At 46.9% G+C, this 14,043-nt stretch overlaps 1 protein-coding gene across 3 annotated transcripts in view; it reads left to right on the top strand.

Annotated features, from left to right (window-relative positions):
* The window catches only part of MMAB (metabolism of cobalamin associated B), a 48,168-nt gene that overhangs the window by 7,074 nt on the left and 27,051 nt on the right, over window positions 1-14,043 (top strand). For all 3 annotated transcript variants that reach the window (XR_012751975.1, XM_075341719.1, XM_075341718.1), the window contains exons 2-8: window positions 2,050-2,177; window positions 2,260-2,295; window positions 2,372-2,582; window positions 4,524-4,683; window positions 4,764-5,297; window positions 7,177-7,238; window positions 7,331-7,424. Coding sequence is in view for 2 of the 3 variants with exons in the window: in XM_075341719.1 (XP_075197834.1) it covers window positions 2,145-2,177; window positions 2,260-2,295; window positions 2,372-2,582; window positions 4,524-4,683; window positions 4,764-5,297; window positions 7,177-7,238; window positions 7,331-7,424 (1,130 nt within the window). In the remaining variant the exon portion in view is untranslated. The remainder of the gene's footprint in view (window positions 1-2,049; window positions 2,178-2,259; window positions 2,296-2,371; window positions 2,583-4,523; window positions 4,684-4,763; window positions 5,298-7,176; window positions 7,239-7,330; window positions 7,425-14,043) is intronic.

Below are 14,043 nucleotides of genomic sequence, written 5' to 3'. Positions count from 1 at the left end.
TGGTGGCCATAACTTCCCTCAGGAGAGTCTCTGATTTGGCTGCGCTCTCTTCGGAGTCACCTTTTTTGGTTTTTCATCAAGACAAGGTGGTTCTCCGTCCGACTCCGGACTTTCTTCCTAAGGTGGTCTCTCCTTTCCACCTTAACCAGGACATTACCCTACCTTCCTTCTGTCCGGCTCCTGTTCATCGCTTTGAAAAAGCGCTGCATACTCTAGATCTGGTGCGTGCTCTCCGGATCTATGTGTCTCGCACCGCTGCGCTTAGGCGGTGCACTTCTCTTTTTGTGCTAACCACAGGTCGGCGCAAGGGCCTCCCTGCTTCTAAGCCGACCTTAGCCCGTTGGATTAGATCGACCATTTCGGACGCCTACCAGAGTACTCAGGTGCCTCCCCCGCCGGGGATCAAGGCACATTCGACCAGAGCTGTCGGTGCCTCTTGGGCTTTCAGGCACCAGGCTACGGCTCAACAAGTCTGGACTAGCCTGCATACCTTCTCGAAGCACTACCAAGTGCATGCTCATGCTTCGGCAGATGCGAGCTTGGGCAGACGCATCCTTCAGGCGGCTGTCGCCCATTTGTGAAGTTAGGTTCTGCCTACTTCTTAGTTTTTCTGTTTTAATCCCACCCAGGGACTGCTTTGGAACGTCCCATGGTCTGGGTCTCCCAAAGGAACGATAAAGAAAAAGAGAATTTTGTTTACTTACCGTAAATTCTTTTTCTTATAGTTCCGTATTGGGAGAACCAGCACCCTCCCTGTTGTTTGTTGGCAATTTCCTTGTTCCGTGTGTTATCACCGGCTGTTGTCGTGGACAGAGTCTCCGGTTGTTCCGGCTCTTACTCTGTTCTACTTGTGGGTGGCTATTCTCCTTCAGCTTTTGCACTAAACTGGCTGGGTCTGCTCACCAGGGGGTGTATAAGCTCAGAGGGAGGAGCTACACTTTTTAGTGTAGTACTTTGTGTGTCCTCCGGAGGCAGAAGCTATACACCCATGGTCTGGGTCTCCCAATACGGAACTATAAGAAAAAGAATTTACGGTAAGTAAACAAAATTCTCTTTTTTTTTCTTCTTCAATGTGCTTTATTGCATTGAATGCATTAAAACACATGTACCAACCTGCGGAAAAACTGCACCAAAACGCATGCGGATTTCGGTGTGTTTTTTTTTTTCCACGGATGCAGAAATCTTTCAGAGCCTGTGGAATTTTCTTAAGAATATTCCATTTTCTAGTGCGCACAAGGCCTTGTACTGTTATGCGCCTATTGGGGTCTATTGTTCAGATATTACCTGTTCTAAAAAGTATACACTCAAACTGATTTCTGCAAAGTGATATTAAAGGGCTCTGTCAGCACAGAATGATACCCATTGCATTGTATATTGTGATGCTGATTCCATCTCACTGCATTGAAAGAAGTGAAAACCCGCAACAGGAATTGATACTCTGCAGATATGACAGTCTGCAGGATGTGGATGAAGTTAGTAAAGTCTCATCCATTACTCTGGGAGTGTAATCCACTGTGACATTACCTGTACACATACAGGCCTACCGCCTGCGGTGACCACAGAGCATCTCTGGCACCAGGCTTGTTACTTTCACAGAATTATTCACTGTACAGTTCCTTCTAAATAAGGGTGCAGGTCACTGCTGCTACCAGTGATTGACTGCAGCTGTCACATGTAGATGTGTCATCTCTGTGGCCTCATAAATGGGACCAGCAGTGCATAATGGAGCTGTGCTTGTACTGATATTTATTTTATATTATTGTAAGCTAATTTTTATGTCAGATATGCATTTTTGGAAAATTCCTGTGATTGCAGATATGGACACTGCACAGATCACGTATCCTCCTGCGTTGGTGCCCTGCAGCTTACTGTGTTACATATGTAAATAAATAAATTTGATCGGTGGTCTTGGCTATGGCTATGTGCACACCTACATTCAGTGAAATCCTGAAAGCACAGAGTGCTAGACATGGTTGGGGGTTGACACATGATGAGAGCGGTTGTAAAACAGATGACAAGCCATCATCATCTGTATTTTTTTTTGTCCAGGATGAGGAAGTGAGGGGAGGGTGTGGGGTTGTTTGGAAACATTCAGAGGAACGTGAATTGACGAGACAAGACCGAAGAAAGAAGAGATCATAAGGATGAGCAGAGACCGCAAACGCGATCACAGCTGGGTAATTCCTGCCGTACAATATAATTACCAAACACATTCACTGCATTATTTATATATTTTACTGTACTTTTTATGGTTTCCAGGATGACAGCCAAGACCAATCGTGGGAATGGCCGCGGGTAATTTTCCATAAATGATCTGTCGTTTTTTGTTACTAATATAGTATAGAGACTTTAAACCATTTCTGTAATATAGGGCCGCAAGAAAGAACACCGGAGTGGAGGTGAAAAGCTTCCCATCAATGTTCATCACTTGATTGAAATGGTGAAGAAGAACCCCCCTCTGTGGGATCAGACGGATCCAGGACACTCCGACCGCATTGTCACCCGGCGTATATGGGAGTCTATTTTCCAAGCTCTGGTTCCGGGATGGGATGACTTCTGTCGGAAGGAGAAAGTGCTGTATGGTATGTGAAAATATGCGGAATCTACAGGCATGTGAGATTAGTTATATGCAGGCAGATGAGGAGAAGGGGAATTAGTACCTGGAAAAAAGGTTTATAATCCCAAAATAGCAAAATAATATTCTACAATACACTATATGTGGCTCCTAAAGCTAAGGTAGTGGTGATCTGACTTCCATCTGCAACCTTCTTGCTCGAAAGAAGAACTTGTCAGGCCTGTGCCCTCTTGCCCACTTCATTTGCTCTGGCTATTGAAGCATTCACTATTAAAATACGTATCTATATCTGATCAGACGGAAACTATTAGGTTATACGCCAATGACATAATCATTTTTATGGACTAGGTCGGGGCACTTTATCTCTACTAATGCCTCTTTCATGAGGGCCCTCTACCCATTTAGATTCACTGTTACGTGTACCAGTGCTTAACACTTTAAATATTTAGGGATTAACATTTTTCAAGACCGTAAAAGGGATCTCTCTTCTAATATTCTGCCACTATTAGATTATGCCAAACTAAAGTTTAATCTCTGGGGAAAACTACCTTTATCAGTGCGGGATGATGATATTGCCAAAATTCTGTTATATTTTGCAGTACAGTACGTATCCCTAAATCGTTTTTCACAACATTTAACTTTCTAGCGTTGTCATTTGTGTAGGGCAGTTCTCAGCCCAAACTTAAATTATCTACCGTTCAAAGACCCAAACAGCTTCAGGGTGCAGCTTTGCCAGATATTTTTCTTTATTAGCAAGCCAGCTAAAGGCATTAAGCAGTTGGATGCCGGGTTTTCAACTGCCAAATTCGGAAAGTCACTTAGCTATAGCGGCAAACAGTTGTCTGCTAGGATTGTTGGAGCTGAAGTTGGCATAGTTAATCTGGAGACAGGCGAGACCAGTGTCAAATTTCATTCATATTTTAGTGGACATGCGTTTATGGAAGAACCCTTATTTTCCATCCTTGGTGTCTCACCCATCCTCTCAATTTTGTAACACTAAAATCGTCCTTTTACTAGGTGTTCTTTATGACCAGAATATACAGTTCTCTCTTAATCAGTTGATAAATGAGTATGATTTACAGAGATCACAATTTTTTTTTTATTTTTTAAGATATCTTCAATTAAGGTCTTCTGTCCATTCACAAAATGTAATGGTGACCATAGTTACTTTCCCATTGATAGGTATTCTTAAAGGGGTTGTCCACTACTAGGACAACCCCTTCTGATTCCACGATTCCCCCAGGTAAAATATTAGAAACTATACTCTCCTCTCGTACCGGCACTTTTCCAGCGGTTTTGGGGCTTGTGTGGGGTAGTGACATCATGTAAGCCCGTGTCCAATGAGTTCCAGCTTCTGTCTTCCCGCCTTCAAGCCAAACGAACAATCAACAGGAAGTGAGTGTGGCAGCAACGCTCACTTACTGTTGATTAAGGAACCCTTCACATGGGTTATTACCTACGTTCACTTGTCCCGTCAGGGTCTCTGTCCGAATTCCCCCGCAAAACGAGTTTCGGACGCATGCGCTGACAGGACAATTGACTGTAATGGAGCAGACTGAGTCACCTTGTCCTCTGTCTTGCACCATTTTGGGGCGTATACGCTTTCTGCAGGCGGACACCCAGATGTATTAGACTCCATCTGCTCCATGATAGTCAATGGCCCCATCGGCGCATTTTTCCGAAACCCATTTTGCAGGAGGCTTTGGACACAAGCTCTGACAGGACCAGGGAACGTAGGTAATAACACAAGTGAAAGCAACTTTACTCATTTGGCCTGATGTTGAGCAGTCCATATAGACATCAGATGTTTGCCTGTCCAGCTGTCCCCCTCTTCCTTCCTCCTATATACACAGGCTTTGATTCACACCTCCTTGTCAAAAAGGTATGCCTGTTGTATCATTACTAATTTCAGGTTTAATTGTGACACACAAATCTTTGTCTTCAACAGAAAAGCAAATACAAACAAGATGGAGGTCCCTTAGGGACCGTTTTATGCGGGAGCTGGCAGAGGAGAAAAAAGTCCCTTGCGGTGTGATGGCCCCTAAAAGGAAAACCTACACTTATATGGAATGCCTTGCATTTCTTCGGAAAGCTGCTGAGCAAAGGCAGTATGTGTGGTTCTTGCTTCACTTGCTCCTATTGTTTTTATGGAACAATTAATTTAAATATAAATAATTTATCTTCCCAGGTCTTCTACCAATGTGCGAGAATCTGACTCAGAGTCTCCTCCATCTCCTCCTTATGAACCAGAACTCGAGGAGTCTGCCACCACTGCTGGTGAGGAGAGTGATGTGCCTCTCCCAGGCCCATCCCAGCCATCCTTCATAGCCCACACTGTGGATACATTCCACCACCAGACAGTTCTGGGACCTAGAAGAGAAGAAAAGACGGCCAGGAAGAGCAAAAGGGAAGTGACTGATTTGACAGATAATGTCCTCATGATGCTATCCAACATGCATGAACAACAGGTGTCATACAGGGAGGAACAGAAGGACCAGATGTGGCACATAGAGCAGAGACAACAGTGGGATAATGAGGATGGAGATCTGCTGTTCCTCAAGAGCCTCCTCCCGTCCCTAAGAGAAATGCCGCCTCGGTGGAAGGCTGAATGTAAGATGGCCCTGATGACGGTAATGGCAAGATTTACAACTCCCACAACTGACTCTTCATTTTATGACAATTCAGTAATGGCCCCCAATTCTGCCCACCCTTCCACACTCAGGTATGACCTATTTTGGAATTCCCCCTGCTCCCCCAATATCTGCATACAGATTAATATGGACATTATCTCATTAACTAGGTTGTCCATTTTTCTACAACCGCTTATTACTGTGAGGTGGAGAAAAAAAAACTTCCCAAATCAGCGTTGTTCCTCCTTATTTAGCGCCATGTCCTTGGCACCAACATTAAATGGGGCATCACATTTAGCTTTGCACACCCATTAGTGGACGCTGATCGGCTGCAGTGTTCACGTTTCGTCAAAAGAACACACTGTTGCAATCTGATAGGTGTGCACATAGCCATAAAGGGGTGCTCTGGTCTAAGTTTGGCAATTTTATTTCTTTATATAGGAATTGTCAAGAAATATGCTTTGTGACAGTGAATGCAAAAAGTTTTATCTGTAAGCTAAGGTAGTAAGGTGGCATACTTGTATCTTATGTCTTGATAGCCAAAGGTTTGTTGTCTTTTACTGGACCTATCAAACAAGTGATATGTTTGACATATGTGGTAATGCTGTATAATCGCTTACTTTTTAAGCTTTTGGATTACTAGAAGAATGGATCAGCAAACATACTTCGAAAATGGAGACTTGAAGCACTTGCACATACATTGTTATTGTTCAGTGAATTAGGTTTTATTTAGCTTAAAATCTATTTAAAAGGGAATATATCATGATGGAATTACATACTGTTTGATAGCTTAATCTATGTTAATTCAAAAAAATAGATACGTTACTATTTTGCCACTGGCCTCTAGGGCTGTTATAGACTCCTACATCCCATCCTGTTTCAGGAAATCCACTATCTATTATCATCGATAGGTTGACTAAGACCTCATCATTTGTATTGTGAAGGGAGGAGGAGCAGGGTCAGCCGTGACATAAGGGGTACTTCACACACAGCGAGATCGCTACTGAGATCGCTGCTGAGTCACGGTTTTTGTGACCTCATTAGCGATCTCGCTGTGTGTGACACTGAGCAGCGATCTGGCCCCTGCTGTGAGATCGCTGCTCGTTACACACAGTGCTGGTTCGTTTTTTTATTGTTGCTCTCCCGCTGATAAGCACACATCGCTGTGTGTGACAGCGAGAGAGCAACAATCCTGAATGTGCAGGGAGCAGGAGCCGGCGTCTGACAGCCTGCGGTAAGCTGTAACCAAGGTAAATATCGGGTAACCAAGGTGGTTACCCGATATTTACCTTCGTTACCAGCCTCCGCAGCTCTCACGCTGCCAGTGCCGGCTCCTGCTCCCTGCACACGCTAAGTTAAGCGGTGTGAGCTGGTAACTAAGGTAAACATCGGGTAACCATACCCGATGTTTACCTTAGTTACCAGTGTCCGCAGCTTCCAGACGCCGGCTCCGTGCAAGCGCAGCGTCGCTTGCACGTCGCTGCTGGCTGGGGGCTGGTCACTGGTCGCTGGTGAGATCTGCCTGTTTGACAGCTCACCAGCGACCATGTAGCGATGCAGCAGCGATCCTGACCAGGTCAGATCGCTGGTCGGATCGCTGCTGCATCGCTAAAGTGTGAAGGTACCCTAACACAGGATCCACCAATCACAATAAGATATCAGCTGCGTATACCATCTATTATAATCCTCTCTGTGAGGATAATGCGACTTCTGAAAATTATTCTATAAAGAAAAGAAAGTTAGAATCTAAAATCTCCCCAGTGACCCTTGTGTAAATTGCAGATTTTCAACCTAATATAGCCAGTAGCTGATTTTCTGATGATGCATTCCCTTTATGTAGGTTAATGTTGTAACATGCATTGACGAAGCATGACTGTGCACTAAATTAGTGATGTATATGTTACTACATATGTAAAATCACGTTCTACTAGCAATTTCACTGTCATTGTCCTGTGTTATGTTTTCTTTCAGTTCTGCTCCAGAAAATAAACCAGCGAAGATCCCAAAGATCTACACAAAAACAGGCGACAAAGGTCTACTTCTTAAGCTATTCTGTTAGGGTATCTGATTTGTTTCATTGCTGATCCTTATCAAAATAATTGAAATACATTGTATTATTCTGTAGGCTTCTCAAGTACATACACAGGAGAGCGGAGACCTAAAGATAACCTTGTGTTTGACGCCTTGGGCACTACTGATGAGCTGACCTCTGCCATAGGGTAAGTTCTGATTATATATATATACGGACCCTATAAAAGAGGCTTACCACAGTGATAATGCTGAATCCAGAACTTGCCTAGGGTTCCCATGAATCTATTGCCTCCAACAGAATTGACTTGTATGTTAAGAGCCGAACTTTCCACCTTGTGCCAAGATTTTGGAAAGAATTTTCTGTATTTATGTACATAAGACTTGATAATTGTGTTTTATGAAAAATACATTGTAGCAAAGCTTCAAGCGGTTTGTGCTGCTAAATTAACAGACAGCCTATTCTTAAAGGGAATGTATTACAGTAGACAATTATGGCATGTCTGTAAGCAATGCCATAAATGAGAAACAAGTGTGGGCCCTGTAGGTGAAACCAGAATCTATCTGGAGTGAGGGTTCTCTATTTCCTGTTCTGACTACTTCCCCCAACCACAGTGATATGAGAGGTAGCAGCAATGCATCGGCTCTCTCCATTCACTGCTAGGGAGTGCAGCGCGGAAGTCAATTTTCTTGACTGTGTTCAAAACGGTCAGTGCTATTGAGCACTAGTCGGACTGGGGGGATCCATGTCCTGGAGATGGGCATGGGTTTCATTGGTGCTTGGCTGCCACCAGTGTCGGACTGGCTACCAGAGAAACCTCCAGTAATACCAGGCCTGGCTGCGGTTACCTGCTTTGAACTCCGAAGCTCTCACCTTAGCTCCGGAGTGCAGTCTGGACTGAACTCAGGGTTTGCAGGACTGAACCGCGAGCGCCGACTGATTCCCTGGCAATTGCGGTTCAGTTCATGTCACAGCTGCAGACAGGCCGGACTGAACACAAGAGCTCAGGTGAGAGCGCTGGAGTTCAATGCAGGTAACCGCAACCAAGTCTGGTATTACTGGCAGTTTCTCCGGTAGCCAGTCCAACACTGGCTGCCACAATGCTTCAGAAAGCTGCTGTGGTCCCATTGGTTGGGCCACCACCATTCAAACTCAAGGCTATGTTCACACAGATTTGAGGCATTTAAAAACGGCGCATATTTCAAGACTCGCTCCTTGTTTGGTGAGTTGTTTTTTTTTTCCTTTTTTGAAACTTTTTTTGCAGCCTTTTGATTGAACAATGCCAAGTATGGAACAGAGTCCATAAAAATCCATCTCAATAAAGTGACGTGCACTTTTTTTATTTTTCACCAGCTGTAGTCCAAAACCTCTTCCTATGGCCAGGAAAGTAACTTTCCATAGGGTTTAAGGAACATTTTTGAACCTGGGAACATAAAGTTTTAAAAGTCTGTTTTTTGGTTTTTTTTTTTTGGTATTGTCCCTGGTGTGACCAGATGTGCAGGGCCATTCGTGTGTATATTTTTCCCACTGTTTTATTTTGTTTTGTTTTTGTTGTTTTTTTTTTAGGCAAGCAGTGTTTTTGTATTTTGTTAACTTATTAAATTTGTTGCAATTCAGGTTTTAAGGGTTTTTTTTTTTAGTGTTTCTTTTAATAATTTTCACTTTAGGGAAACTTGCTACAAACAAAGAAAAAAAACAATGTTGTGGAAGAGGAGATTTTTTTTTTTTTTAACTTGTGAATGCATTGAGCCTATAGTTGAGCAGATGTTCTTGACATCCACAGGACCCATTAATGGTAATTAGAATGTAGCCTATATACAAGGGTAATTAAAATGTAGCCTATATACAAGGTGGCCATAAAATAACCTAAGGTGTTTGGAGCAGTGTGCAGACAGAATTGGCTGAAAATTGGTATGTATGCTAGTCAAGGCATGCGGAAACTGAAGGCATTTTACAAATAATTATATCAAAACTCCCCACCAAAAAGTAGCGCGGTACAGTGAGCGAGCGGCCCAAAACCATGTGCTGATAGTTGGAGATGTCACATTGTTCCACAGACTAGCATAACTGTTCAATATGGCCACCATCATGCATGGTGATCATGTTCATCCTATGCAGAACATGCTCGACGCTTGCGTGTAACATGTTTGGTGGGATGCTGCGCACTTTCAAAATGATGCTGTCTTTGAGGTCAGCCAGGATGTCGACATTTCCCCGATAAACACGCTCTTTCAAGTGTCCCCACAACCAGAAATCTTAAGGATTGAGATCGGGCGAACGCGGTGGCCATGTGTTAGGGAAAGAGTAACTCAAAATCCTGTCATCGGGAAAATGTGCACACAGAATATTCTTCACATGATTTGCGATGTGAGGAGGTGCTCCATCATGCATGAAGGTGGTCGTCTGAAGACACTGCTGCTGTTGGAGTTGTGGAACGACCACTGTGTCTAGCATTGTCTGGTATCTCGCTGCTGTCATGGAACAGTTGGCCTCATTTCTTCGTAGAAGAGCAGTCCAAGGATGAATGATGAGGTGAAGACACACCAAACGGTTACCTTTGGCGACCGCATGCGGATTTACGGTAACCCATATGCGACAGTTTTCTGTGTTCACCGTTCCATTCTGGTAAAAATGCGCTTCGTTGCACCACAGATCATTTTATGGCCAATTCCATCACCTTCCACTCTCACCAGAAACATGAATGTAAATCTCGTGTGGGTTTCATTGTCATGAGGAAGAAGTTGTCGACGAAGGCTAATTTTGTATGGGTATGCTCGCAAGACCTTTCGGAGAACTTTCCACACTGTGCTGTACGGGAGCTCCAATTGCTTGGAAACACTGCGTGCACTGCTGTTCTCAGGAGGGTTTTTAGTGCCCTGTTCCACGACGGTCTTTGCCTGCGCCCTGCCTGAACACTCAGTAACCTTGTTGCTTCAAAACGTGTCATCATCTGTGTCAGTGAATTGACAGCCATTGGACCGCTACATGTGTGAAGGTCTTTCAAACAACGAAAGGCTCTCAGTGCAGCTGTAGTATTCCTGGGATTCTCATAGTGCGGTTGTTTTAACAGCACACGATCCAGCAAAAAGATAGACCTCTTGCAGACTAGGTTGCAAGGCGTGCTCACTGTACAGCGCCACTTTTTCACATGGTGGGGAGTTTTGGTATAAAAAAAATTTAAGATGCCTTCCGTTTCCCCATACCTTGAATAGCAATTTTCAGCCAATTCTGTCTACTGGGTCAGTCTGCATGCGGCTCCAAACACCTTAGGTTATTTCTTTATCGTTCCTATGGGAGACCCAGACATTGGGTGTATAGCTTCTGCCTCCGGAGGACACACAAAGTACTACACTAAAAAGTGTAGCTCCTCCCTCTGAGCCTATACACCCCCTGGAGAACCAGATCTAGCCAGTTCATTGCTTTGTGTTCAGGAGGTATACATCCACACATGCATTCTCATCTGATTTTTCATTTTTGGAAAGAGTTTGAAGAAAAGCGGGTCCAAGCCTGGACCCCCGGCATGTCCCTTCTCACCCCACTGTGTCGGCGGTGCTGTTAAGGTTGATTCCAAGGCTGGAGCCTTACATGCCGCGCTCCTTCACCATCCCTGGGGCTCTGGCTTGAAGTGGGAGCCAGCACGGTTCTCCATGCTTGGCAGGAGACTGGTCTCCATCCGCAGCCCTTCAGGATCCTGCTGGACGGAGCACTCATCCCCAGAGACTTGGAACCCTGCGTCTCAGCAAGCTAAGTACCTGAGACGTTTATATTCTGGGGGTCCCTGTACTTTATTATGGTGGGAGAGTGTGCTGAGTGATTTTTCTGACATTTCCGGCCGGTTCTCTGGCTGTCGCCTGAGAACCGCGCCGATGGTGCCTGCGCGCCGGCCGCACCGCTCAAATTTAGGCCCCGGCTTCGCCGGAGGCCTACTTTCGGTTTCACTGCCCTCGCATGTCATTCATGCAGAGGGACAGTGCGGCTCCGCCCAGCGGCCGTTCTGCACAGGGGAGGGACACCCCTCACTGGGTACATGTCTCCTCCCCTGTAAGTCTCTTTGGCCCTCCAGATCCCGCTCTCAGAAGGTCCCGCCCCCTCTCCTCGCTCCGGCGCCATTTTATCAGCGTTTTCTCTGCGATCAGCACTGGCTGCAGCATCCCTGCTGAGGTGCTTGGGGGTCCGGGCTTCGGGATCTGGAGGGCACAACACCGCTCCAGCGGTCTGGTAAGCCACAACCTCTGGTTGTGGGCCTCTGTGTATACTCTCTGGGGGTCACTCTGGCAGAGCCCCCACTTCAGCAGCATGTCTCACACGAGGAACAAGGCTCCAAAGCTGTATTCAGTATGCACTGCATGTAAGCTCGTGCTGCCTGAACCAAGCACATATCCACATTGTGATGCCTGCTCTAACCTAACAATGCCTCAGCCTGGAATCGCACCCACAGTGGTCTCTCAGGCTGCTCCGGCTCCTGTGGCTGAACCCCCGGCTTGGGTAGAATCCTTATCTAGGTCTATCTCCCAGTCTTTTGCCGACTCCATGGGATAGCTGTCCCGGACTTTGCTGAACATGCATCAGCTCCCTTCACAGGGTGCCTCTGCTGCTAGGGCTCTCTCAGCGGAGCTCACAGAGGATTCTTCATCTGGTCCCAGACCCCGTCCTCCTAAGAGGAGACGTAGGGCTCCCTCCCCTTCCTCGTCCCGCGGCTCTGTTTCAGAAGCTGACTCGCGGGACGAGGAGGATGCCTTTACAGGGGGCTAGGAGGCTACCTCCATGTGCCCCATTGATCTGTCCGGCTGGGGAGCGGTATGTCTCCACCACCGAGCACAGGTCACTTGGACTCCGTCCGAGTCAGCCCTCTCGATCAATGTGCTGGAAACCAGAGCCGTGCTCCTGGCTCTCCTAGCTTTCCACCACCTATTGGCGGGCAAGCACATCCGAGTCCAGTCAGACAACGCGACAGCGGTTGCCTACATCAATCACCAAGGCGGGACACGCAGCCGCCTGGCAATGTTGGAGGTACAATGCATCCTTCAATGGGCGGAGGACTCCAAGTCCACCATATCCGCAGTCCACATCCCAGGCGTGGAAAACTGGGAGGCAGATTATCTCAGCCGTCAAACCGTGGACAGTGGCGAGTGGTCCCTGCATCCGGCAGTGTTTCAGTCAATCTGCCGCAAGTGGGGCACTCCGGACGTGGACCTAATGGCATACCGTCACAACACCAAGGTTCCGATTTACGTGGCTCGCTCCCACGATCCTCAGGCCTTCGAAGCGGACGCTCTGGTTCAAGACTGGTCCCAGTTTCGTCTGTCCTACGTGTTTCCCCCTCTAGCTCTCTTGCCCAGAGTCCTGCGCAAGATCAGAATGGAGGGCCGTCGGGTCATCCTCATTGCTCCGGACTGGCCCAGGCGAGCTTGGTACCCAGACCTGCTCCATCTGTCCGTAGAGGTGCCGTGGCATCTTCCGGACCGTCCAGACCTTCTCTCACAAGGTCCGTTTTTCCGCCAGAATTCTGCGGCTCTCAGATTGACGGCGTGGCTCTTGAGTCCTGGATCTTTGACGGCTTCTGGTATTCCTCCTGAAGTCATTTCCACTATGACTCGGGCCCGGAAGTCTTCCTCGGCCAAGATCTATCACAGGACTTGGAAAATTTTCCTGTCCTGGTGTCGCTCTTCCGGCCATTCTCCTTGGCCTTTTTCCGTGCCGACCCTTCTGTCCTTTCTACAGTCCGGTCTGCAGCTAGGACTGTCCCTCAATTCTCTCAAGGGACAAGTCTCGGCTCTGTCAGTGCTGTTCCAGCGGCGTATCGCCCGGCTGGCTCAGGTCCGCACCTTCATGCAGGGCGCGTCTCACATCATTCCACCTTACCGGCGGCCCTTGGATCCCTGGGACCTCAATTTGGTCCTCACGGCCTTGCAGAAACCCTCCTTTGAGCCTCTTAGGGAGGTTTCTTTCGTCTTTCACAGAAAGTGGTCTTTCTAGTGGCCATAACTTCCCTCAGGAGAGTCTCTGATTTGGCTGCGCTCTCTTCGGAGTCACCTTTTTTGGTTTTTCATCAAGACAAGGTGGTTCTCCGTCTGACTCCGGACTTTCTCCCTAAGGTGGTTTCTTCTTTCCACCTTAACCAGGACATTACCCTGCCTTCCTTTTGTCCGGCTCCTATTCATCGCTTTGAAAAAGCATTGCATACTCTGGATCTGGTGCGGGCGCTCCAGATCTATGTGTCTCACACCACTGCTCTTAGGCGGTGCACTTCTCTTTTTGTGCTAACCACAGGTCGGCGTAAGGGCCTCTCTGCTTCTAAGCCGACCTTAGCCCGTTGGATTAGGTCGACCATTTCGGATGCCTACCAGTGTTCTCGGGTGCCTCCCCCGCTGGGGATCAAGGCACACTCGACCAGAGCTGTCGGTGCCTCTTGGGCTTTCAGGCACCAGGCTATGGCTCAGCAAGTCTGTCAGGCTGCCACTTGGACTATCCTGCATACCTTTTCAAAGCACTACCAAGTGCATGCTCATGCTTCGGCAGATGCGAGCTTGTGCAGACGCATCCTTCAGGCGGCTGTCGCCCATTTGTGAAGTTAGGCTCTGCCTACTTCTCAGTTTTTCTGTTTACTCCCACCCATGGACTGCTTTGAGACGTCCCAATGTCTGGGTCTCCCATAGGAACGATAAAGAAAAAGAGAATTTTGTTTACTTACCGTAAATTCTTTTTCTTATAGTTCCGTATTGGGAGACCCAGCACCCTCCCTGTTGCCTGTTGGCAGTTTCTTGTTCCGCGTGTTATCACCGGCTGTTGTCGTGGACAGAGTCTCCGGT

The sequence above is a fragment of the Anomaloglossus baeobatrachus genome, chromosome 1 (assembly GCF_048569485.1).
Source record: "Anomaloglossus baeobatrachus isolate aAnoBae1 chromosome 1, aAnoBae1.hap1, whole genome shotgun sequence".
Taxonomy (NCBI): Eukaryota; Metazoa; Chordata; class Amphibia; order Anura; family Aromobatidae; genus Anomaloglossus; species Anomaloglossus baeobatrachus.
Note: the sequence above shows the minus strand (reverse complement) of the source record. Positions and strands in the feature narration are given on the sequence as shown.